This window comes from Acanthisitta chloris, unplaced genomic scaffold, assembly GCF_000695815.1.
Source record: "Acanthisitta chloris isolate BGI_N310 unplaced genomic scaffold, ASM69581v1 scaffold3550, whole genome shotgun sequence".
Classification (NCBI taxonomy): domain Eukaryota; kingdom Metazoa; phylum Chordata; class Aves; order Passeriformes; family Acanthisittidae; genus Acanthisitta; species Acanthisitta chloris.
The window spans coordinates 1-27,547 of record NW_008651028.1 but is presented as its reverse complement, the minus strand read 5'-3'; the positions used below and the strand labels follow the sequence as shown (position 1 = coordinate 27,547).

The following is a 27,547-nucleotide window of genomic DNA, read 5'->3' as shown; positions in this document are numbered from 1 at the left end:
CCTTGCATTCAATTTTAAAAATCAATGAACTGGAAGAAACTGTAAAAATCACTTGCAATAAATTTGCAAAGTACATGTAGACTGCTGGAGGAGTAAAGAATGAGGACAGGTCACTCACACAGAGCAATCTGGATCACTTCATGAGCAAGATCCCAATGCTGGTAAAATACAGTGTAAGAAAATACAAGGTAGGATAATCAGAGGATGATGTACTGCATTATGAGAAAGACTCTGAAGAGAACTTGAGCCATAAAAGTTAGCATCCAAGTTAATGCTTCCACAAAAAAAAAAAAAAGGTAATGCAATTTCTGAGGAAAGAGGAGAGGGAGATATTCATCAGAGTAAGAGGATCACGTTATGCCTCCATACAGTCCTGATGGATCACTATTGACATGTGGCATCTAACTCAGATGTCACCCTCAAAAATATTGCAATACATGAGGAGTTCAGAGAAGAACATGAAGATTCATTAGACTGGGATAACATTCATTGCCATAGGAAAGTTAAGGAATTCAGTACATCTCATCAGAGAAAAGGTTAAAAGGGACATAATCATGATTTATAACTACACACAAGCAATTAGAAAAGCTGATACTACAGAGATCAATATAAGCAATCAAATGCATAAAAAGACCAAAATAACTTAAGGTGGAGCTAGAAATGCAAATAGAAAATCAAGTGAAAAACGTACCTGGGGTAATTAACTATTGCAACAGGAGCTATGAGTGAATTCTCATCACTTGAAGACTTCAAATTAATATTAAATGCCTTGCTAAAATATGTATGTTCAGTTCAAAACAAAGCCACTGAATTTAACAGAGCAACTGCTCCTTGAAATTCCATGGCCTGTTGAATTCAAAAATAAATCCTCATTACGGTGCCTTTTTGCCTTAGATATTTATGACATTTATTTTAAAATGTAACCACTAAATGGAAGGCAGTTACCAGGAAAAAAGGTATTTTTTCTTCCAGAGCACAGAAACATTTAAGGCTAGATTTAAAGCCGAATAAACTGCAGCTGCATTTTGGAAATTATGCTTTTCCCCCCCTGTTTATTTTTCCTGTTTCTTGCTCAGAGTTGTACAGTCCACTTAGCTGACTGTCTGATTTACATAATCATGTAGTTATTCTTCAGCTTTTCTGTCCCTATTTATAAACCATTCACAAACCATCCACTTAAGTAACAGCATGATTTATTGTAGGAATGATTATAGTTGGTTCAGAGGGAAAATGGAATGTGATTAAACGAGGAATGAACAAGGACATTCCAGAAACAAAAGGCTCTAATCCGGCGGAAGGATTTGTAAATGAAACCTGTCTCTCAAGCTCCATCCCAAGTAGCCAACGAACTGCTGAGGGAATTGGGCGGATACCTTTCTAGCTGTGCAGCCAAGAGCTTAGCAGAAGGCAAAAAAATAGATAAAACAAACCAAGCAACCATGCCTCGACTATCTTCTGGAGAAATGGTAAAGCTCCCAAAGCCATCCACACTTTAGAAAAAACCTAATAATTAATGAACTGTGTGTATACAGTTGCTGATATGACTCTCTCAACATAGGGCTGAGTACCAAGGCTCTAGAGGGAGAACTGCAAGCAGACCTTTGCTCTTGGATAAGTTCCAGCATCTGAGATAAATGCATCAACCAAAGGGTTGGGTATTTCAGCTGTAGATCCAGAAGAACACAGCTTTTTTTTGTGAATAGATGTTTCACAGGTGCCAAGGAGGCCTAACAACCCAAGCTTCTTACAGAAATGGTGGAACGGTATGATGGAAGAGTACCAAATTTCAATATTTTCACCTGAAGTGCTTATTCTCTGCTATTGGAGAAAGAACAAGTGGTGAAAAAAAATCCTGTTTGTTTACCAGCAGCACTGCTGTGTTTACAAACCAGCTCCCTACCAGGAACAGCTGAGAGGCTCCACAAAGGAGAAGTCGTGCTACAGAGCCACATTCGTCAGGAAAAACAATCCTCAACTGAAATCCTGAGGATATGCTCACATGCAGCTCTGCTAGAAAATGCTCATGGTAGTCCAAAATACCATGAGGCAGTCAGTGGTGATGGATCATATTCTTGCTTATAGACAGCTGACCCTGGTCCATTTGGGCAGTGCATGCACCAGTAAGAACTTGGAAAAATCCCACACTGACCTGATGGAACTGCTGCAGAAATCCAGAAGGTTTACAGAGCTGTTCAGAACAGTACAATACCTTTTCATAGCAGATTACCATATAAGCAGTGTTTCCCAAACAGTGAGGGAGAGATAAGGATATTTTAGCTGAAGCCAAGCATGGAGACCTAGAAAATCAGCTTTGCAAGATCTGTGCTGAATGCGTGTGAGTTCCCACTTGAATTAGTCTGAGGAGCTGTGGATGGGCTAAGCTGAGGGACTGGTAGAAGGCACTGGTAACATCCCTGCTCTGGGGACGTGGAGGTACCCTGAACACTGCTGTTTTTTCAAGAGGAAAGTACCGAACCATTGTTTTCAGAAATCCCACCATTATTGCAGACAGGGAGACCTCCCCCTGTCCTAGTGCAGTTATTTAGATCTAATGAGTAGAGCTGAGACCACAGCTAGCAGTAATGCCCTGGCTAACAGAAAAACACTTTAGCCTCAATACTTATACGCTAAAACCTATTTCTACTGAAGAGTTACAGTAGAAGGCTGAGAAAGTTTAACTTCCAAGGACTCTTCTAGCTAATTACAGTGATTATGGCTGCAACCAAGACCTAGGGTCTAGCATTTCTGTGATACCTTTCTGTCTAGGGGTTGGTACTGGTTTGGTTTCAGACTTGGTATTGCTAAGTAGAGAAATGGGATTCTCCTGGCCAGCAAAACTGCTTTTTCTGCATGAAGCGATGCTGCGAGGAGCAGCCATGGGTGCCTGCAGCTGCTGCATTTTTGTAGCTAACACCGACTCAAAGGAAGAACTGCCAGCAGGTGTGTGGTCAGGCTTCCTCTGGTTTTCCTTGTCCAGTTGCTCTGTGTTCACCGATGCTTTTGCACTGTACGGTGACTTATCGGCGGGTGGAGGTGGAGCTCTTCTTTTCTTCCCTCTGCTATCATTAGGACTTGTAGTATCTCTTGGGCCCAGATGTGTATTTTTCTGAACAGTCATCTCATGAGATCCATCAAAGAGTGAAGCCCATAGGGCAGATGCAGACTCTTTTTGCTGGCCAAGAAGGAACTCACCGTCACTCTCTTCAATTTTCCTTTGTATGATATCAGCTAAGCCCTCGTATTTCACTGGAGAATCAATGCCTGTAATTTTAAGGGACAGCAATTAACTCAGATTAAAACACTGCCTATGATTTTACTGCTACCTATTTTGCTATTACTACTCAGAATACAAAACTGCACTAAGTCTCATGAACTCTGGACTACTATTAAGAATATTAGTGGATGAAATGGAAAAGATTATATAAGTTTTCAAGGGGAGAGCTAAGGAGACAGGAGGGAACTGTTTTCATGACAGCTGGCATTGAGGCAACAGGGTAGGCACTGATATTTCTTTCCAAGTAAAGTAGAAAAAATAATGTAGTGCTGGGAAACCTGTATGTATTAGACAACACATTTTGTTGTATATAGGTTGTATAGTGCTTTGAAAATGTCTTTTCACGAGAGGCCCATGAAAAAGTCTACGACTTCTTGTGCTGCCAGCCTGCAGAAAATGGGACATCCTTACATCTATCATTTTTCTTTATGTGCTTTAAGACTGCCTTGCTCCATTTCTTACTCCTCTTACTTTCTATGTATACTGCAGCAATACTAGCCTCAAACAGCAGCAGTGCCTTCTCTATTGCAGGCCACATGTTAGTGATGTTCAACATGTTTTTAAACGCAAGGTTTTTACCTGTAGAATCACCAAATTGTTTAGGTTGGAAAAAAGCTTTAAAGATCATCAAGCCCAACTGTTAACCCAGCACTGCCAAGTCCACCACTAACCCATGTCCCTAAGGGCCATGTCTGCACATCATTTAAACTCTTCCAGAGTGGTGCATCCACCACTCCCCTGGGCAGTCTGTTCCAATATTTGACAACCCTTTCTGTGAAGAAATTTTGCCTATTATCCAATCTAAACCTCTCTTGTTACAACTTCAGGCCATTTCCTCTTGTCCTATCACTTGTTAGCTGGGAGAAGAGACCAACCCCCACCTGGCTACGACCTCCTTTCAGGCAATTGTAGGGAGCCTCCTCTTCTCCAGCCTGAGCCCCACCAGCTCCCTCAGCCACTCCTCATTGCAATTGTGCTCCAGACCCTTTCCCAGCTCTGTTGCCCTTTCAGTGTCTTTCTGCTCATAAGGGGCCCAAAACTGAACACAGGAGGTACAGCCTCACCTGTGCTGAGTAGGGGACTACAAAGACTACAAATAAGCAGGGAAACACGGTGTATTAAGAGTGAAAAAGAGTTTGTGTTCTCCTTCTCACTGACATACTTATAAGTGGAATTATGCTACCATGTTACCTGCTTCAACTTCTGTGTGGTTCATTTACCTCCTTTCTGCTCTGCATTCATAGCTTAGATAAGACTTTCTCTCAGAAAGTGATGTGATGCACAGTAACTCAATGACCCACATGGCACTGTGAGAAGTTCCCATGCCAAGCAGCAAGCAGCCAGGCATTTAGAGCTGTGCAGTGTCTCTCAGTCAATATTGCTTTGGATCCATTGAAACAAAGTGACCTACTTTTTCTAGTCTGTAAATATTATTTCTGTAATGAAACTATTAAAATAATCCTGCTGCACACCATTTTGTACTGCAAAAATACAAGTCTCGAATACACTCTAGATAGATTTTCCAAGCATATTTTTCAACATCATTACCAAAGACCAAGCAATTAGGTAAAAGTTGTGCTGGGTAAGCCTTTAAATAGCTTTGAGAACAGCGGATTAATTTCACGTAACTTGTTAAAGACATGATTGGTTTGCAGGCTGGACTATTTCACCTTTACATCTCCTGAGCTTTACACTACTCCTCCCATGAGTGTGACAGCTTTTTTGAGTGTGTTCAGGGCTCTCTAGCTAAAGTTCAGATTGCAGATTTTTTAGCTCAAGGTGTAAAAACGTATTCATTATTTGTGCTATTACAAATTCAGATTTAATATGAGCTCCTCGGTATGCAGTTATGTTGCTCCTTCGTTGTCTGAATTGTCCTTGAAAAACTCAGTGTTTCAACACCAACACCAGAAGTCATCTGAATACAGTGTTGTTTCTGTTACCCTGCAACTTGAAAAGGCAAATCCCACTTACTTATATCATGATAGACGGAGGTCGCTTCCTTTGTCAAGAACAAAGGTGGTTTCCGTGGTGACATAATCTCAATTTTCATAAGTACCTCACAACAATGTTTCCACTGGCCTGAGAGGAAAAAAGAGAACAATGACTGCAACTTAAACACTTCAGCTTGGAAAAAAATGGGAGTTATTAGGTTGTGTTCAGAAACTATCACCAAAGCAATGCTAAACAGTGAGCATTTACTTTTGTTTAGCAGGAGTGCTCAGGATGGATTTGTGTGTTCACCTCTGCACTCAGACTCTTAGCACAAAGGTCATCAGTTACTACCTGTAATAGAAGCATCTCAGCGTTACTGTTACACTAGGAATTTGCTTTCAAATCCCCAAACACAAAAAATAAATTCAAGAAAACACTAAAAATAAATTTAAGATTCTGGAAGCTTCCTGAAGTTACCAGGGACAACCTCCAATATTCTGCAAGTTAGATGTTATACAACTATGCCACAACGCTATGGCAAAGGAACGTTCTGTCTTTAATAGAGGATAACTTGCCTTTTATCCCTCAGTAGACAAGGAAACCTCTTTCTCTATTAATAGATTTTGACCTTAAGGAAAACAAGACAGAGTAAAATTACTTTGTTCATACCAATCATTCCAAGTTTTCTGAGTGCATTAATTTTAGGAGAATTTTAGAACCAGGGAAGAAAAAAAGGCATTTAAATGCCAAGTGACCCATTTTTTCTGGATCTAAGGAAAATGTCTCAAAAAAATCCATGGGTATTCTATCTATAATGAATAAGTAGCTCTTTTACCTCACTCTACGGCTAATTTAAAGAGGATGCCCTAGTTTTTGCTTGGTGTGTTTCTTTAATTGATAGTGCCTTTCCTCATTGTAAAATCAGAGCTAGAAATGACTAGAAATACAACTACAATACCTAGTTTCCACAACCTTAACTCATTTTATTAGTGTGGCCACAAGATTGGCATTTCATTAATTGACCTGGTTCTGTTTTCTGACCTTCTTTCATGTAAGATCAGTGTTATTCCAGAGGTTTGCAAAGGATCAAGGTAGCAATTTATCCTCTGTTTCAAAGCCTCAGGTACAGCTTTGTCCAGGTCCAGGTAGGCAGAGTGTATCTGCACGACTGGATTGGAGTGTGGCAGGGTGAGCATATTCCTGTGTGACAAGGGGTACTAAAACTTTTGAATTACTAACAGAATCAACTCATCCCTGTTATAACAAATTGCAACTGAATTCATCCATAATACTGCTGAGCAAGGCAATCCCATATACATGTGCCTACTTGCAAGAGCTTGCTGAATCTGCATCCTAGCCAAGGCCCCAGATTATTCCAGCATCCTCAACACTTGCTACTAAGGCTTCCCTACTAGGGTTTCATAGCTGCAGAATCACCAAAGTAACACACCACTGATAGGATGCCCAGGCAGAGTTGGACTCTTCCCACTATAGTGGAGGAAGAGATGGTGAGAATTTAGCAGTTCTTTAAAAAATTATAGAATCATAGAATTTAGGGGTTGGAATGGACCTTACAGATCATCTAGTCCCAACCCCTGCCCTGGGCAGGGACACCTCCTCACTAGATCAGGTTGCTCAAGGCTCATCCAGCCTGGCCTTGAACACTGCCAGGGTCGGGGCAGCCACCACATCCCCGGGCAACCTGTGCCAGTGTCTCACCACTTTAGAGTAAAAAAATCCTTTTTTCTCACAACCAACCTAGACTTTATCTAGAAAACTGCTAAAAGCAGGCAAGTTCTTTTGAGACTGATGGACATATTCTGCCTCTGGTTTCCTGAAAAAACCAGACTGAGCACATGGACTTTGGTTTAATCAAATATTTGCCTTCCAACGGCTTAGACCACCACCCAATATTATCCCAGAGAACATTTTTGTTCTCATTGTTGCAAACAAAGGCTTATGAGGCAATTCCAATTCCAACTGCTCAAAGATCCCTTTGATGTTACGTAACGCCCCACTTGGCGAGCGCGCTGCCAGCATAATGTTACGTAACGCCCCACTTGGCGAGCACGCTGCCAGCACGGCCTGCTTACTTACTCAGATCATAGAAGTGCTGCCAGAAAGCCTCCATCCACTGATGAAGTTCATCCCTACTGTCAGTAGCAAAAACTTGCGTCACAGCCTCTCCAGACATAGGATTGATAACAGAGAAGTTATTAGTTCTTCTCTTGGAGTCCTTCTCCACAGCTCGTATCCTGGTTTCCTAGGAATGACAAATGTGGCAATGTGTTCTTGCTTCAGCCCCACACTGACATCCCCTTACAGCCAATGGCAGTGTAAAGAAGGCATCATTTGGCTTTGTATCTAATCCAGATTAATTTCCAATTTAAAATAAAAAATGAATTAATGTCAGGAAGTGCTTATAAAAATGTTTTCTCATTAAAACTATTAAAATGGCACAAAGTACAAAAAAGTAGTACAAAAGAAGAAGGGAACGGAGCAAAATTATTGCGGTTTAGTTGTGAATCACAGGATGTAGTTTCTGTGTTTCCCCTCCCTCTGCCTTCACCAGCTCATCTCACACTGCACACTCTTCTCCACAGCAAGTGAGTGGATAACCTGAAATAACTTCCTCCCAAGGATTCAGCTGGACAGCCTCATTGCTACAGCTACTATTTAGGTCTCCTACTGCACTTCTGTGGGCCATTGCTTACTCAATGTATTCTAAACTGTATCCAGTTTATGTTCATCTTAGTGAGTCAAGACATTCAGAGCTAATGTGGTAGTAACAGAAAATGTAAAAAGAAACTTATCCAGTCCAAACTTAAAGGGGCATTTGTACCAGTTGCCCATAGAGTTCTACTAGAACAATAAGATATTGGTTGGGAAAAGAAAAGACTATTTGCCATGTCAAAATAGATACTTTTACCTTGATTAGGGAGAGCTACATAGAAAGAATATATAATATACGTAGAAAATGCTGGGAGATTTGAGCAAAAGTGTGGTAAAAACACAACTAAACAAAAATTCCAGAACACAACTGGTCAGCATTGGCTGCTCATCACAACATAACAAGCAAATTGAAATAATTAACATCACTTTACTTTGAAAAGTAAAGCAGAAACTCTGGGAATATCTTTGCGCACACAATTCAACCTGACTGAACAAGCAATGGCCCATTACAACACTACTCCTCAGAGGACTTTTGGCATGCCCAGGAGAGCAGTGTAACGTAAAGCAGAAACTCTGGGAATATCTTTGTGCACACAATTCGACCTGACTGAACAAGCAATGGACCATTACAACAATACTCCTCAGAGGACTTTTGGCATGCTCAGGAGAGCAGTGTAATAAGTTTTGGTGCCAGGGCATCAGCCAGCACCCTCCAGCTGGCTGGTCCCAGAGCTTGGTAGGACATGGGGATACTTAATACACATCAGTGCAGGAGGGATATTGAGGTGCTGGAGCAGGTCCAGAGAAGAGCAACGAGGCTGGTGAAGGGACTGGAGCACAAGTGCCATGAGGAGAGGCTGAGGGAGCTGGGGGTGTTCAGCCTGGAGAAGAGGAGGCTCAGGGGAGACCTTCTCACCCTCTGCAACTCCCTGACAGGAGGTTGGAGTCAGGTGGGGGTTGGTCTCTTCTCCCAGGCAACCAGCAGCAGGACAAGAGGGCACAGACTCAAGCTCTGCCAGGGGAGGGTTAGGTTGGATATGAGGAAGAGATTTGTTCCAGAGAAAGTAATCAGGCATTGGAATGAGCTGCCCAGGGAGGCGGTGGATTCACCATCCCTGGAGGTTTTGAAAAACCATCTGAAGATGAGACTGGATGTGGCACTTAGTGCTATGGTCCAGCAATCATGGTAGGGTTGGACTTGATGATCTTGGAGGTCTTTTCCAACCTGGTTGATTCTATGATTCATTAGGGCCATGCAGTGCCCTCCTGCCACACAAGGGTGTCCTTGGCATGGGGAGTGTCCCAGGATTTGAAAGAAGCCAAGAACCACGGCCAGGGTTCTATTCAAACACCGCCTGTCTGTATGGACAGTGAACCTAACCACAAAGGTGACCTCAGGGCACTCGTCAAATCACAGTGGGGACAGAACCACCAGTTCCCTTTTACACAATTCAACCAAATGTCAAACATCTGCTGAAGATGTTAAACATACACCTACAGAAATTAAGTTTACGCGTGAGATCCCATGGGGATAAGCCTAGTTCCGATATTCAGAAAAACAAAAATTATACTACAGAACATTCCCCAGAACTTAAATGCATTACTGAAATAACCATTTGAAATATCAACAGCTGCTTGTAGCATATCTGATGGATATGCTCATTTAAATTCCTCTGTCTAAAAATAAGAGATGAAGTAATTCATCCATAAGTGCTCTATATCCCATTAACTCAGGTAACCATAGATACCAGCAAAAAAATGAAATCAAATAGATTAACATTTGACAGGTAAGAACTTCAAGCATACCATACACACAAGTTTATTTAATGATGTTTGCTGCAGATTTTATCCCACAACTGTGGTATTATTCAAAGGAGATAACTCCTCAAGCAACAATCTATATCTGATGCTTGAATATTTCAGGAGTGATGCAAGAGGCCATTGCAGTAATGGGCTGATGAATCTACCAAGCTTGGGTAAATTACACTACATGTCCAGTTCCACTCAACAACAACCCCCCCAAAACAACAGAAAACTATTGGAAAAAACCCACACAAATGAAAATATCCCTCCCAAAATAACAACAAAAATGTTTTAAGTTACATGTTGTAACAATCTCAATCTTTCACAGTCTTATAAGACAACTGAACCAACTCTGCTACAGCAATTGTAAAGACCAGAAAAATTAGTGGATTGGAACAGGCAAAGCAGCTGAATCTTGAACTCAAGTGACTCTTACAGGGAAGCTGAAGCCAGTTTTATGTTATGTGTGGAAAAGATTATTTCCTTGAAGGTGGGGAAAGACTGAAAGGGAAAAATTATATGATTTTTGTAAATACAAACTTTATTTTTTTCCCCTCAAATGATAACATTTCTTTGCCTGATAATCTCTCTCTGGAAAGCTCATCTTTTAAGGTAAAAGGAAAAAAACAAGCAGAGAGAGACAGAACTTTTTTGTTGCTGAAGTGCACCGCTGTCCTGCTAAGCTAGTCCTGACACACTGAGGAGCACTGGCAGTACAGATCATTCTAAGACATCAAAGAAAATTGCAGCGCTTGGGAAAAATATTGAATAACCCAAGATCCAGTTCTGTGCATGTATTTTAAGATTCAATCACATATAACAAGCTTCCTTCATGTTTTTAGTACATTAAAAAAAAAAGAACCAAACCAAGGCCCAAGAAATAACAGTAGAACACTGGAAACAAAACATAACCTGGTGCTGGTTTCTGCTGTAATGTTAATTATTTCCATGGAGTTTCTTTAAGGCAAGCAGGGAAGTAAGGTTAAGTATCAAATTATGGCTTTCAAACACATCAATGCAGAAGACCAAATTCACTCTATTGGGTAATATTTTCTCCCTTCATTGCTTTGTGAAGTTTTGTTAATGTAATATCCTCATGGCCACAGGATGGTAAGTACAATGAATAACATGGAAAAGCACTGTTAGGATTGCTGTGCTGTTTTAGCTCTCCTCGGAGCAATGCAGCAGCTGAAACATGGAGAAGGAGATGGCAAAATTTGACCAGCTGTGCTCTGTGAAGACTCATGGAAGCCTTAAAGCAGCTTCCAAAGTGCTTGATTTGAGCACCTGTGTTCCAAGGTTCAGTGGGTGGGATCTGGGTATTCTATCTGTGTGCCCTGCCCACAGCCACAATCTCTTTCCCAAGCAACTGCAGGACCAAACTGAGCAATTGGATATGAGAGACCAGACATTTGGAAGCACTTAACCAGTCTGTGCTTTTCCAAAATGTTGTCACAGGTGTGAAGGTTTGTCTAAGCCAACTGGTGGGACAAAGTCCTTACTACAGAGAACATAGATATTTTCGGGGCTGATCTCATTTCCCCATGCTGGAGCTCCTCAATGCGTACAGAGAATATTGCTCATGTTCCTGGCTCCTTAAAAGCTCACATGGTCAAGAACTCTTGTTGATAATCCTCTGCTCCAGCCCAAGGACGAACATCCTGGTTCCCTAGGAATACTACATGATTTCCTCAAGATTATGCTGCTGCAACCATCATGACATTTTCCAACGAATATCTCTACCTGAGCAAGCCCAGGACAGATGTTCCAACAAGAATTGTTGTTCAAGTTAATGCCAGCTTGATTTTGTCCTTTCACTCCTGCCACACTGTTTTGCAACCAGCCTTGCACCCTGAGCCCGTGGCTACCAATGCTCATTCCTCAAGCTGCTCACCTCAGCAACTGGCACGAACATGGAGACAGCTCTGAGCCTGCTGACTGCATGGCACCAGGGCAAAGACTGCAGAGGCCAAATATGCCAAGAAGGAAATCATGGGACTACAGTAATTTGAAGCAACTTCCCAGAATTCCTCAAGCTTCAGGCATCCATGGCACACCAAAAAGTTTTCCAATCTATGAACAGAGCACAACAGATGATGTATTCCAAACACTGAGCAACTGAGGTAAACTCCTGGCACATGCTCCAATTTGCTAAGCTATCAGGTGTAGGCAAGGCCTTTATTTTTCATTTTAAACTAAAGAAAACTTGAAAAAAAAATCAGGAACTGGCCCATAAGGAATATTTATTCAAATTGGATTCCAGTAAATTTTCTTTGATACAGAAAATATAATATCTTTTTTCCTACTTAGTTGTGCAATATGATATGTTATAATCACATTTAGCTGGAACAATAATTGCAACACTTGCATAATAGGAAGAGCAGAACCATTCTTGCTCAACACAAGTAGCAGTGAAGTCATCTGAAGTTAGAGTAATGACTTTGCTGGTCTTAATGGCTTCTTCAAGTCTCTATTCAAAGGGAATGGAAATAAGGCTATCAGTGTGAATATTTTCCAGAGAGTTTCTCATAAATCCAGATGATTTCATTACCTTTCAGAAAGTATCTTTCAATTACATGTAAAGGATCAGCTTCACATTACAAATGAAAACGCCACACATGCAACCAGCAGAGGCTTTAGTTAGAATGTCTAGAGTTAGTGCTCAATCTCAACTTTCATTTCAAAACTGCTGTTTCTATAACAACATGCAGCAGACAAGCCCATGTGATTAGTCTGCTTTCACTGAATCCGTAAGAGAAACTTCATAACAAAGGAGTCAGAAAATATCTGCAGGCATTAAGTGATTTTCAAGAGAAACCGTTTAAAGTAGTAGAGAATCCAAACAGGTTGTAAATTGCAATTTCTTTTTTCTGGTTTTAATTTCAGTTGAAGGATTCAGTCAGATACCCCAGCAGTCTGACATTTCTCTGAAGTGGTGTAAGATACATGATTTATGTACCTGCCACATGTTAGCTTTAAGGATAGTCTGCAAACATAAGGACAGCCTCAGCTTATTCAGCTGGATTTAGGTTCTAAGTGCATTGGTAATTTTTAGGAGCAAAATATCTTAGTAAAATATGGTTGTTTTTAAAAGGAAAGTAAACCTAGGATATAGATGAAACAGAGACCTCCAAGGCAGCCGGAGAGAGAGTTATTAAAAATGTTCTTGTCACAGTTTAGAAAATGGATTTAGTCACTGTGTAGTTTACTAAAGTTTACCATTTCTTAACTGATATTGCTAACATCTGGAAAACAGAACTATCATAGAATTATAGAATCAACCAGGTTGTAAAAGACCTCCAAGATCATCAAGTCCAACCCTACCCTGGTTACTGGACCATGGCACTAAGTGCCACATCCAGTCTCATCTGAAAAACCTCCAGGGATGGTGAATCCACCACCTCCCTGGGCAGCACATTCCAATGCCTGAGCACTCTCTCTGGAAAAAATCTCTTCCTAATATCCAACCTAACCCTCCCCTGGCAGAGCTTGAGTCTGTGCCCTCTTGTCCTGCTGCTGGTTGCCTGGGAGAAGAGACCAACCCCCACCTGACTCCAACCTCCTGTCAGGGAGTTGCAGAGGGTGAGAAGGTCTCCCCTGAGCCTCCTCTTCTCCAGGCTGAACACCCCCAGCTCCCTCAGCCTCTCCTCATGGCACTTGTGCTCCAGTCCCTTCACCAGCCTCGTTGCTCTTCTCTGGACCTGCTCCAGCACCTCAATATCCCTCTTGAACTGAAAGGCCCAGAACTGTGGCAGAGTCTGAACAGTGGAACTAAAAGTGACTGAAGAGGTAAGCAAGTAAACCTGCTTAAATATGTATCACAGCCTAAATATTTATTTGATGTAAATATACAAACAGTTGGATGCAAAAATGGCTCTGTTAAAAGACAGAGTGCTAGAAAAAAAAAGGTATTTTAAATTACGGAATCCATTTAAACCTTAGCACATAAAAGAACAAGTCCTAACACAAACAGGTCACGTTGTTCTGTCCCATTTAAATGTTTGGATTATATTCCAGTCTCATTCTGGGCAAGAATGCAGTTGTGTTTTCCAGAGACATTAGAGCCACCAAAAGCTGATACTGCTGCTAGAATCAGTTCTTTACTACTCCAAGTCCCTGTGTGTTCCCGACCGCTGTTGAGCCCCTCTCTTGTACCACACAGGAATCTCTGTGGCCACGTAACGAACTGGATAAGAGCATTTATGAAAGGGAACCACAGTTGAAGCCAACCCTCCTCCTGCCCCCAGATGAGCTGACTTTAACCCACATCAGCTCCTGTGTCCAACTCTTCAGCCAGCTGCCCCAGAGCCTGCCCTGGCAGGAGGCAGCGGCTGAACAAGTTTTTTTATGCTTCTCTTGGAATTACTGTTGGCACTGAGTGCTCCCTGCAGTGCAGCACAGAATCCAGACCGACCTGTGCCTAACAGGTTCCAAATTCATCTATTTAACCCAGCAATGTCAATTGCAAACAACAATAAATTCCTCTGCCTATCCTTATGGGGTATTAACCCTTGTTGGCTTCATCGAAACCAGTTTTTGAGAGCATCTATTCCCTCTAATGCTCACCATCCAAGCAAGTCCTTCCAATAACAATCTTAAATTGAACACTTAAATATCACTTCAGATTAAATACTTGCTGTTTCTTTAGCCAAACACTTCCACTTTTAAACTCAGACTTTCCAATCAGGGTGTGAGACACAGCAATAATGTCATCCTAGAGAATAGAATTTCCAAAGTGATTGTGCCCTGAACAAAACCAGCATTAAGAAAAGCAGCTTATTTTAAGGCACTAAAATATTTTTGAGCAATTTTCCAGCTCCCCTCCTAATTAAGACTGTGGCCAAATAACACACACCAACAAAAAAAGCTGTTGTCAAAATTCCACCTGGCTGAGAATAAAAGTCTACCAGAGCATTGCTAGAAGGCTGTAAGCAATACATTTCCAAGGACTGTCTTAGGGAACTGTCATACAAGAAGTTATTACTTGTCCTATAAAACAAACATCCTCCTTTTTACCTCTATGCTAACAAGCCTAATGCAATCGAAAGAACTTCCATCCACAGCTGTGAAATGTAATGTCCCTGCTAAAAAAATTCAATGATTGCAAATTTCACTGAAGCATATCCCACCCACATGCTACCTATAAAGCATTTTGCACACCAGCAGCCTAGAGCCCAAATGACTGTGACTCAAACCAAAAAGAACCTCCCCCAAAATAACAACAAAACCCAAAACAAAACAATAAAAAAATCAGACCAACAACACCGCCCCCTCTCAAAAAAAACCCCAACAAAAAACGAATTTTTAAAAAAACAAAACCAAGGCAACAACACCGCCCCCTCTCAAAAAAAAACCCAACAAAAAGCAAATTTTTAAAAAAACAAAACCAAGCAAAAAAAAAAACAAAACCAAAACCAAAACCCAAACCACTGATTTTACCTTGTTGATGGAAACTATCAATGCTGGCTCCAGTTTAGCCTCAATTTCTTCTGGTGAGTAGTAACAAAAGAGCTTGCCACCTCTCAGTATGCAATACAGCCTCCTCCAGCTGGTTAAGCCTCCAACCATTTGCTAATGGGAAGAAGTAATCAGAAATTGCCAAACATAAACATAAAACAAGACCATATGACAAGGTGTATCAGCCTTGAGTGATCAAAAATTAGCCACACCAAATTCCTTCCCAAAACTTTCTGTCGCAGAACGTCTCAGTCACTGATTTCTGAAATGTTAGTACTACTTTAAATGCCTTCTAATGTTTTAGTTTTTGCAGATTGATTGCCATGTGATACTCACAGTACAGAATCTGCAGATTCATACAGATCTGATGCCTGCTATGAGAAAGAAACTACCTTTATTAGCCATAGTAATTGCACAGTAAGAGAAATAAAGAGTATTTCACTGTGGAAACACGGTACATTCAAGCAATGTCGAGCAAAGACGTTCATCTAGAATTTCTACTTTCTCAAACAAATTTTCTGAGCAGCTTTCATAAATGCATTACAGTTTCACAACCAGTTTAAAGCCTGTAATTCAGCACTCCTGACTAATGACCCAGACCCTCTGGCCCTCTGCTATCACCAACAATGCCTAGTTGTGCAATGAACCACAATAGAGAAGTGAAGTGAGTTCACATGCGTCACTTCTGAAGGGATGAGTTCGAACCTGGCTTGGTTCACCAGCCTGACTCACCATGCTGGGAGATGAGCTCTTGTACTAGCACAAGAAGAGGTGTGTGCAAGGATGAGAGCCACGGGATTATTAGCACTGCTGCTGTCAAGCACTAGCCTAAACCAACTCTGAAACAACAGTTATTTTTAACAAACAGCCTAAATCATTTTGTTGACAAGCATGCCAAGGAGGCGTTTCTGCATGCTCACCACTTCAGGTCAAAGCAGATGTTTTAACAACTGACCCTTAGTGACAGCTATCAACAGAAGAGCATGTAAACACATGGAAAGTCTTCTTACCTGCTGATTTAAAAATCCTGCCATCACATCCCTGGCCATGCAAGAGGGTTGAGCCACTAAACGGCAGCACATATTTCCATACAGGGGGAGCCAAAAAGAGGATTCCTCTGGGGGAAAAAAAACAGGCAAAAGATAGACAAACACTTAGTTATTTCTCAACATTTGCCCTAAATACATAGCTTAGCTTCCTACACACATTTTTACACCAAGACATGAAAGTAAATAAGCATTTTCTCACATTTTAAGAAAGAGATTTCATCCCATAGTATTAGATTAAAACTGAATTTTAATCTTCAGGAAGTGTTTTTTAACAAAAAAAATAAATTCCAAAATAATTTCAAGTGAAAATGGAAATATTTTTCTGCAAGAATGAGTCGTTCTTATATAAAATATAGCTCTAAATCTCCTTTCACAGCTAGAAACATTTTGAAAGGTAAGTTCACTGTCCCTTGCACCTCAAGGCTTGGAATTTGTATCTACTTTTGTCTTCAGCACCAGAAGAGCATTTAGGATCCCAAAAAGAGTTTCTAACCAGTTGGAATATCCCTCCATGCTGAGCTCCACTATGGAATAGGCTCTGCTTTAAACAGAAGTAAGTAATTCAACGTTCCATTGATGCAACTCTGGTTTTGGTCGTGGTTTAGAAATGCTTGTAATGAACCAAAATATCCAGACATGTACTTCCTCACCAGACTAAATTATGCAAATTAGTGACAGAAAAAGGAACTTGAGTATAAAGTACTAATAAAAAAAGGCTTACAAATATCAAAGATACTCAGAATTATTCACCCAACCCTTCAAGAAACAAATGCCTCCAAATCTGTACTTGTTCAGACTTAGTGAAACGTAAAGAAGGAAATTCCCTTTGAGGTCAAGTTTACCCAAGTAAAAGATAAAGTTCCCAGAAGCAACAGTGAAAGTCCCACGTCTTAAGTTCCCAGTGAGAGGGTGGCTGAGAGGAGGGGCTCACCCTTCAGAAAATAATGGACAGAATGCCAAAACCTGTACTGCTGCTGCCTAAAACATCACCACGGGTTGCAGCGTAATTGTAGTCCACTGTACTGCTGCTGCCTAAAACATCACCATGGGTTGCAGCATAATTGTAGTCCATGTTAGCGACTAGGGTGACTGCTGCCACCCCAGAGCTGGAGTGCACAACCAACACACGTCACGAGCACATGAGCTCAGACCCCGTGTTCCACCTGGGCCTCAGACAGCCTCACTGATCCAAAGCTGCTTGTCTTCTGTCCTTCTGACCACAGAGGAAAAAGCTGCTCGTTCCAACACCCTTCCTTGGTTGTGAGGAAAGGGAAATAATTTGTATATAGCTACAACTCGCACAAGGCTGAGATGCAAATGACAGAAGAAACCCCCAAAAGAATTAAATTTTCATCTGGACTTGAAATTTTACTCAACTTACAGTTTATTCAGCTGTGTACAGATGCTTGTTTTAAAGCCGTTGAATATTTTATTAAAGTTTTTCTATATTAAGTATCAAGAAAAATAATCTCTTTAAGCTCTTTCGTTTAGAAAAGAAAGAAATGCAAAATGTTACTGTTTTTTTCATTTCCTTAAATTGGTACCATATGTACTCACCATTTCCTGCAATGGTAAGGTTATGGGTCCTGAAATTGTCCTCAGCACTCTCCAGCCCCAAAGTGGTATGTGCTAGCAAACTGTACTTTGCTCCACTAAATATGAAAGAAAAGGCATGTTTAAGACATTTCTGCTTCATGCTGCTCAGGCAGGAATTAAAGCAAATTTGGACATGCCTGAGATAGAACATTTGGGTACAAAGGAACACTAAGGTGCAAGGCAGCGGCACCTGCCAGTGAGCACAGGTTGCCATCCCCAAACTCTTCCCACACAGCTCCTGTATCTCTGGTTTTCCTTGCAAACAAACACTGTTCCACAGTCTGTTCATCTCCTTCCTATACCCTTATCTCCTGCGTTCCTCCAGTTCCTTCCCATCCCACAACTTCCAGGCCAACACCAAGCGGACCCGTCAGGCAGCTCCTTCTATCACCTCATCTCCGGGACCTGCTGGCCAGGAGACTTCTCCCGTGGCCACTGCCTACCGGCTGCGCTCGTGCTTCCTGGGGATCCAGCAGCTGCCAAACCACCACAGAGGCTGTGCTGTCCAAACCCTCTGCACCCTGAGGATGCTCAAGGCACCTCTTTCATAGGCCAAGTATCTTGAGAGTTTTATAGCTTTTATTCCTGGGCTCAAAGCAATTAGATTTGGTAACAGATTCAAAAATGCCTATAGTTAATAGAGCAACTTATGACACAAACTTTATCTGAAAATGCAGGTTAAAAATTAAAAGGCATTATACTGCTCCTGCATGTTGCTCTGCTCTCTTGCTTTGCTTGCAAAGACTGCACTTTATAGAGCAGTTGTTTATGTATGTATTTTTAATAGTATCTAACAGATTGATTATTTGCATTCAAATATTTGTGCAGAAATCCTATGGTCAGTTTTGTAGCATAAAGAATTTTGTCACTTATTGTGGTTTGAGAATATATTGTCTTTGTTTTGCATTTTGTTTTGCATTTTGCCTGGGGTGGGGAATCACCTTTACAGTTCAGCACGCTGCACGTGGAATGCAATTCTTGCAATACACTGGTCCAAATTTGATAAGTTTAACCTTTTCCCTAAAATACTCATCAGGCAAGTAACAGATTTACAGTCCAGCAATGCAGCAGCAATTCCACCTGGCTAATGACACTTTGAACAAAGTTCACAAGAAAACAAACCCTCAAAATCACTAACTACTCTCCCCAACAGGATCTAGCACAAGATCCTTAGAGTATCTTCGGTAGACCATGAGAAACCTGAGCGGTGTAAAAGGTGCGAAGACAGTACTGAACCAACATCACTACAAAATAGTTTTCTCTCATAACACTTTCCCAATGGCACAGTGGGAACATAGAGTTTTAAAACCTTTGGCTCTGCAGATGAACAAGACAAATGCCTACTTAGCCCTAACCCTAGTGAAGGAGAAGGAGGAAAAGCAGTAAGTAGTTAGCAGGGAGGTCTGTCACAAGTCTGTCCCAAGGGAACAAAGAGAAAATTAAATACAATATAACATTTTGAGTGGGAAAAAACGTGCTGTGAAGCATTTCAAGAGGGCAAGCTGAACAAAAACTCATCAGCATTTGTATATATTTCCTGCTAGACTGTTCCCTAACAAAAGATTCTCCACTGATTATGTTTCGCCACGCAGTTGAGCAATGCATTACCATTCTATTTAAACTGTACCACAAAGTTCAGTTTCTTCTCACAGATAAAACTTTTGTGCTGATTTTAAAGTTACTTTTTTTTCTAAAGCATGACTAATTACCACAGCCTTCTTGCCAAAATAAATAGCTACTTCACTTTTAAAATATGCTTCACAGTAACATTTTCGGTCTAAAATACAAGTCATTCCTTTCAGGCAGCTGCAATAGAATTTAGAAAAGTTTTATTTGCAAATATTTTTCAGATTTAACTGTCTAATCAGGATTGTTGACTACGTTTTTCCTCTGCACTTCACAGAATCAGTTGACTGCCTTAAATGGCAGTTTCTCTGTATAACAAAGCATAATCTGCCTGCTTCATCTCATTCAGCACTTTGCATATCTACAGCATTTTTCCATGTAATAACTTCATTAAAAAAGTAAATCAGCTCATCTCCACCACATGCCTGTGGCAAAGGCTCCTTGCTAAATTTGCTTACTGATCAAGAGACAGAGGCACTGAGGTTGCCACACAGACACTGGGGTGGAAAGGTGTGACCATAACACCCTTTCTAGCAGTGCCTGGTCATTAATACATCTCCCTTTCCAGAATCTGTTCCTCAATATCAAACTAGACGTTAGAAATCCCAATCTTAGTTCACTCACTCAGAATGGAGGACTGGGGGGGAGGGGGGGGAATCTACTGTGCTCATCTTTTAATCAGGTCTTAAATAGAAGAAGGTAACACCAAATACAACCTTCAGGTGTTAGCAAGAACCCAACCCTGAAAGTGAGGCCACTAGACTATGTACTTCCAACAAAATATGACTGGAATTTGCCAGTTCAAACACAGGACACAGAAGCTGTGCCTTCAGCACAGGGGAGGACAACACATGCAACAACAAGGGTATGTGTAGGCCAGTCCTGCAAGCAAATAAACATTCACTCTTCAGGGAGACTCTCCAATGATTTATCCAAAGAGCAACTCTGGGAGTCAATAGCATAACTGCACTGAAGATTTTTCTTCTATGATAAATATAAACTGAAAAAAATTTTTAAGCTAGAATAGAAAATTTCAGCAGGCAAAAGACTGTATAGAAATTAAAGGAGAGATAATTAAGAGATCATACCAGTGTAACTCAAGTTAACCAACCTAACTGACCATTCAAAGCACTTTGTCACTGAGTTTTTGCAAGAATTTACAAGTCTGACAGTTTCCTCACTAACCAGAGAGCTTTCTAAGCCAAGAAGTGTGACACAGAGGGATCACAGAGTTTGTGGAAAATGGAGAATTTCACTCATGTGTGCTTCAAAAAGAAAAAAGCTTGTACAAATGAAATCTGCAGAGCAAAAGGGTTCACATAATACAGAAAGTTCACTTTTTTGTTGCGGTTTGATTTCCCCTGTCGGACCGGTAAAACTCTCTGGGAATACTTGAAAGATCTCTTGTAATCTTGTAATCTCTTCCCCTTTGTAAAGGCTACATACCAAGGTCTTACTAATAAAACTCCTAAGGGGAGCCCATAAAAAAATTGACAACTCATTTTCTGCTCATAGCAACCCATTTCTTTCCAAGAAACTATTTTTAATCACCCAGCAAAGCCATCATTAAACACATCATTTCTCATTTAACTCTGTTAAGAAAGTAATAGTCACTGTGACATTATCTATAGCAGAAACAACAAACTTCCAAGATGGAGGAAAGGAAAATTCAATTGAGAAACCACAAGCAAAACCCAAGGGAGGAGGCAGCTGCTTAAATTGCCTGCTGGGGCTTCTTCCTTATAAGACAGGCAATCTGTATTCAAGCAAACAAACTAGTGGATCTAGATCTATCTGCTTCAAACTGTGTCTAATGATAGTGTGTCAGGGCCCAGCTGAAGCTGGCGGAAAGCACAGCCACCTGACACGATGCAGAGTGAAAAACACACTGTCATTAGGGGGAACCCACTGGAAAGTTAGTGATAAAATTCACTTTACTCTGTGGATAAGATCTCTTGGATGTCTATTTTTGAGTCAAACAGTAATATCAGTGTACAATAATACCAGTTTGACAGGGTATGCTTGAATGTTTCTGTTTCAAATCCCAGCAAATAGATATATGAAGCAAGACAAAGACTACACTCAACACCTGGCAAGAATAAGCATTGTTTCTTTACTGTCTGACTGACAAAAAAAGTCATTCCTTGAAAAATATTGCTTTCTAAAAAAAAACCCCAAACAACAGTATTACTACTATTTGCAAATTAGGTATTTGGCCTGCTTAAATCCCAATGAAATTAAAGTAGCTGGAAAACACTAGTACGCCATTAACTTCATTTAAAGATGCATGAAAGACTTAAGATCATGTTTCAAAATAAACAGGTAAATTATTGGGAACAGCATTTATACCTACGAACACTGAAAACTGTAGGTCATTTTGAAATGTTCTGCATGAAAGTCAATTAAGAAATCTCCTGTTGAGTAGCTTGTAAGTGCAAAGTGCCTTTGGCAGCCCAGAGTTTTCCTGGAAAGCCAGCAAGTGGAAGTAGAGGAGAGGGTACCAGAGAGGTTTCTCCTGCCTACAAACACAACTTTAATTTGACACAACTTGTACCTTTTGGACATGTCGAGCTGTCTGTCAAGCACAGCCAAAACTGGCTTGGTGCAAAAGTGGTATGGGGGAGAGAGCAAATGGGAAAGGCAGAGGAAGAGGTAGATGGACAGAGGGACACAGACAGACTGTACAGGTTTTATTTCTCCTAGAGATCAAACTAGGATTATTTTAGAGTTTCAAAAAGCAGTGGATTTACCAGCTAGCTAGCTGTGAAGCAGAAAGATACAGCCTACTCATGTGTTCCAAGATCAGAACCAGACCCCAAGGCCGAGCGACACAGTTGGAATTCACACCTACTTTCTCATTTCCTATTGAAAATGTAAATTTTTTTTCACTCAGACAAGTACAAAAATAATCAGTTTCTTGGCAATTTTCCACAAATTTACAACGCATTTGGCTTATTTCTATTACAAAAGTTACAAAACGACAATATTGATATATAGAGCTTACTGGATGACTGGGTCAGGGGGCAAAAGGGATTCGGTGCTGTCTTCTTCCAGTGCAGCTTTGAGTTTCTTCCCTGTAGCTTTGCTGAGGGATGTTTTCAGCTTCTTTGCTAGTTTCTTAGGAGTGTTTGTTATATATAAAGGCTCCTCTGTACAGCAACTGTACACTTCAACCTTCACCTGGAAATCTGGTCTTGCTTCATCACTGAAGAGGGGGAGGAGAAAATTGCAGAGCGTTTGTTACTAAACTGAGTGTGCAGCCAAGGAATGCTGCTGCTTTATGTATTAAATAACATATTTTTAATCAAGGCAAGGAGTGCCATAAGATTCAAGCACAGGCATACATTAATATCGAATTAAGGACTAGAGTATACAGAAGTAACTTAGTGCTGAAGTCATGAGATGGATGTTATAATTGAACCATAAACAATTACAAACAGGAAATTCAACGTTTAGGTTAAAAACTAAAAAAAACCCCCATGTTATGGAAATACACAGGCAAGACATTCAAACACACTTAAATCTGCCCTCTGCTGCTGCACAAAGAACACAGGACTGAAAATCTATGCCTATGGTCCTAAATCACACTGAACTGCTTTAAAGATATCTTAGTTGCACTCCATCCCCTTCCCATTACTGAAAAAAGTCCTCTCTCACTTAGTCTAACAAAATCAGTCATTCTTAACTTAACGACCTACTGCTGCATCCTCCTGTCAAAAGCCTTTCTTCATTTCCAGTTCCACTGATTCTCTTGTTCTCAAGCTTAGTGTGCTGGTTTGGGCTGAAGTAGAGATAACTTTCTTCCCAGTGGCTATTATGGGGCTATGTTTAGGATTTGTGCAGGGCACAGGGTTGACAATGCAGAGATATTTTTGTTACTGCTGAGCAGAGCTCACACAGAGCCAAGGCCTTTGCTGCTTTCTGTACTGCCACACTGGCAAGGGAGTTGGGGGTGCATGGGAGACTGGGAGGAGACACAGCTGGGACAGGTGACCCAAACTGACCAAAGGGATATTCCATATCATAGGACATCATGCTCAGTGTATAAGGTGGGAGGAAGAAGGAGGAAGGAGGGACATCTGGAGTGATGGCATCTGTCTTCCCAAGGAACTGTTACTCCTGATGGTCCCTGCTTCTCCTGGAGGTGCTGAACACCTCCTGCCCATGGGAATCAGTGAACTAATACCTTGTTTTGCTTTGCTTGTGTGTGCAGCTGTTGCTTTCCCTATTCAACTGTCTTTATCTCAACCCATGAGATTTTCTAGCTTTTACCCTTCTGATTCTCTCCCCTGTTCTGTTAATGGGGCAGTGTGTGAGTGGCTGCATGGTTCTTGGTTGCTAGCTGGGGTTAAACCACAGCACTTAGTCATCAAACCAGAAGCCTAACCTCATCCATCAGGTAAAAATCATGTCATTACACAGATGCCCATAGCAAAGTCACCCCAAAAGCTTTTACAGCAAGTCTTTCTTTATCTCAGGGGATACAAGGCACGTTAAAGTGCCTTTTCTGCTTTTGTTGCAAAGACTGTAATGGTCAAGACTCATCTCTCTGAATAAGCAGATTAAAATCTCTGCCCCCAATCTTAACTTTAACAATGTTTAAGAGAGTTAAAAATCTGATTTAAACTCAGTTTTCAAGATCTCGATTTAAAGTTTTCAGTAGTTCAAGCTTTCCAGCCAGTTTCCCTCAGGAGATTGAACCTAAACTGCTGATATGCACATGCTCAGATAGCTGTAACAGAACATGAGGTATAGAGAGAGACTGTAGCCTGTTGCACAGAATAACACTTCACAGAAATCATGGAATCATAGAATCACCTGGGTTGGAAAAGACCGCCAAGATCACAGAGTCCAACCCTACCCTGGTTACTAGACCATGGCACTAAGTGCCACATCCAGTCTCACCTGAAAAACCTCCAGGGATGGTGAATCCACCACCTCCCTGGGCAGCATATTCCAATGCCTGAGCACTCTTTCTGGAAAAAAATCTCTTCCTAACATCCAACCTAACCCTCCCCTGGCAGAGCTTGAGTCTGTGCCCTCTTGTCCTGCTGCTGGTTGCCTGGGAGAAGAGACCAACCCCCACCTGACTCCAACCTCCTGTCAGGGAGTTGCAGAGGGTGAGAAGGTCTCCCCTGAGCCTCCTCTTCTCCAGGCTGAACACCCCCAGCTCCTTCAGCCTCTCCTCATGCCAGTTCCTCTCCTGTGCTCCAGTCCCTTCACCAGCCTCGTTGCTTAAAACACTGGGCGTTTTCATGCCCATACTTTCATTATGCCTTCAGGTTATAGTATTAATTTCATTCTGTCCTTGAAATGTAAGTTTGTTTACCTCTTTGTATAAAGAAAAATGCTTCTGTGTGGCAGATCAAGTGCAGCTCGACAATCAGCATCATTCTGTACACAAAAACAGCCTCCTAGTGGTGGAGATCCACCAAAACAAACAGAACCTCTACTGATTCCTTTGCCCACAGCCAAACCTAGTGGACCTCAGCCAATCTTATTCAAAATCACTTTCACTTTGCAAAGAAAACAGCAATATTTGTACTTCATCCAATGAAGGTAAATTCTACTCACAATATAGTTACATTTTCAAAACAGATATCTGTTATTGCTTTGTCCACAATAGTCAGCTCAGTATCAAAGACCTCAGCTCCCATTCTCAACAAACAAAAAACTGCGTAGCGCTGCGATTCTGGAGAGAGCCAAAGAAAGGTTTTGTTAGCCATATTGCACATCATAGTGCCAAGTGCTTACAGTAAACAAAGTATATGACATGGTAATTCAGACCTCTAAGGAATTGCCCTCAAATTCTTCCTGCCACAAATTTTCATCATAGGATTTTATGATAATTGACCTATCAAAGCTGCTGTATCGGTAGACCAACATTCACAGGGGGAGAAATACCTACCTCTATCAGGAGAAACAGAAAACACATTTGAGGAATCTGGTGTAGTTTGTGCTAGCAACTTCCAATATGTTAGTGAAAATGTAATTTTGTTTAATAAAACTAATCTCATGCAAAAAACTCCAAACCAAACAACCTAACATTCCACCCAAAGTCTGTATCATTTTATGAATGTACTATGTGGGATTAGACTATTTTGCCATGCTTTGCCCCTCTGACCCTATTGAAAATCAAAGTGAAATCAATGCCAGGTGACAGCTGGAACAGATTTGGGGTTAATCTCCATGACACAGCAAAATGCATGTACTTGAGGACTATCCAATAATACACTCAACACCAACAGACAACTTTCATTTAAATTTCTCACTAGAAACAGCCTCCAGTATACTCTCTCGAGCATAGACAGGACATAGAACAACATGTTCAATCAGGAGTTTCACAGCTATCTATGTAATAATAATTTTCTGTTGCCTCGTCTCGAAATTTTCCTCAGGAGGACTCTTTAGAGACTAGAGTTTAAACACAGAAGAGCACAGGACTTTGTACTAACTCAACTTGCTACAACAAACAGCTTCAAGTTAAGAGCATTTACACAACAAAGAATGAAATTTGGACCTAATGAAAGGTCAAAGAAGGGGTTGAAATGAGAATGGACTTCCACATTCAGTTTAAATTTACAGGCAGAAGCAACTGCTTATCAGAGTAATCCATTACATCTTACATACTTTCTCTGTTGCTGAAGTGGTCAGAGCCTTTCCACATTAATGGTATTCGAATATCTAAAGGGGAAAAAAAAGGTAGGGAAATTAAGTTATAGCCAGTACTACAGGTCTGTGATCAAAACAAATTCCAAAGAGTTTCTTGTTTGTTTTCTGTTGTTCCGGTGGTAACAGGACCTTCCACCCAAAATAACAGCATAGCTACTCTAAGTTTATTATCCATGTCAGAAGAAAATTCAGAAATTAGCTCAACTCGAAGTGCCATTTTTCTTGAGAAATTATGCTAGGAGAAACAATATTTTCCCTCTCATTTGAAGGTACGTGAAATAACGTTTCAGAGAGGTGTTCTCTGAGCCCATTATTATGCATAGATGCAAACAAACTCTGGTTGCCTTGTGCTGGAAACCGTTCACCCCCTTGGCAAGACCTTCCTGTCTTAATGAAAAGACTGAGATACTTATACTGCACACTCTTAAGTCTTGGTTTGCTAATCACAGAGAAAATATCACTCGTAATCATATTCCCAGTTAGAATTGTCGTAGTTGGCATAAAAAGAGTTTAGAAGTCCTTTTATTTTCCAACTCAAAAATATCCTTCTACTTCAGAACCATAGCAGAGATGGAATTACAGAACCATTACTTTAAATCGTGCCTGTCATTTTAATATTAGGAAAGTCTTTTCTTGGAGAAATTTCTCAATTTAGCCACTCAATCCAACACAGCGCTGAGTTTTTCCCCTGACATTTTCCTCCAGTTTCAAGGGCTCAGGTTTAGAGAGAATGTTTCTTGTTAGTTCCCTGTTAAAACACAAGTGCAGTGGGGGCTTTGTAAAGCCAGAGCTGATTCCTCAAGTACAGCGGTGCTGGGTGAGAGGCTGTGCCATATATTCCGTGACACACGATGGCAGCAGTGAACAGCACGAGCTCAGCTGTGTCCTGCCTAAAATCTTCAGTGGTGTTACCAACGAGGTGGATAGAAAACTCGACATACAGTGAGCTAAGGTGCCCACAAGACTCCTGGCTGGTTTGAGTGAAATCCTATATAGTCACTCTGTCTCAAAAGTTAAATTTGAATTTTTCATTTAATTTTTATCATGTTATGGGACATCCTATTACAGGTGCAATTTCAATTTCACATTCATCTCCTTTAAATTGTTCATGAAAACTAGTGGATATTCAAGTGAACTGCTGGTACACGGCTCTGGACTGCACAATGTCCTAACAATCAGTGTCACCACGTTCCATAACTGACCTTCACTTCTAAAGATGCATTTGCATAACAAGCATTTCTAAAAATAGGACTTTTAAATAAAGAAATAGTTCCATTTAAACCATTACAGAAGCCTCTCTCAAACATTAAAAGTACATATATTTGTCTCTGTCAGAGACAAGACACAGATGTTTCTTTTCTAAAAGATAAGGATCTGAAATTATAATGTGTGTGTGAAAATAGCTACAAATGAAAGTCTTTTTTCATAGAATCAGAGAATCATATAATTTAGGGGTTGGAAT

At 40.8% G+C, this 27,547-nt stretch overlaps 1 protein-coding gene across 1 annotated transcript; it reads right to left on the bottom strand.

Moving 5' to 3' along the window:
* Positions 1–2,710: 2,710 nt before the first annotated feature.
* RTKN2 (rhotekin 2) lies at positions 2,711–26,092 on the bottom strand. The gene is made up of 9 exons (XM_009071358.1): positions 26,044–26,092; positions 24,988–25,105; positions 22,418–22,618; positions 17,749–17,843; positions 16,153–16,259; positions 15,125–15,256; positions 7,307–7,472; positions 5,249–5,356; positions 2,711–3,261 (listed from the first exon to the last, which is right to left on the bottom strand). The coding sequence occupies exons 1-9, from the start codon at positions 26,078–26,080 to the stop codon at positions 2,711–2,713; spliced, it is 1,515 nt and encodes a 504-aa protein (XP_009069606.1). The 5' UTR covers positions 26,081–26,092.
* Positions 26,093–27,547: the final 1,455 nt, after the last annotated feature.

Bases quoted from the DNA above. Each gene is read 5' to 3' on its own strand.
- RTKN2 (XM_009071358.1), bottom strand. From the start codon at position 26,080: ATGTGGAAAGGCTCTGACCACTTCAGCAACAGAGAAA. The intron at 15,257-16,152 runs GTAAGAAGACTT...TCTTCCCATTAG, and splicing joins CAGGATTTTTAAATCAGCAG to CAAATGGTTGGAGGCTTAAC. The intron at 3,262-5,248 runs GTAAGTGGGATT...TTAAAATTACAG, and splicing joins CTCCGTCTATCATGATATAA to GCATTGATTCTCCAGTGAAA.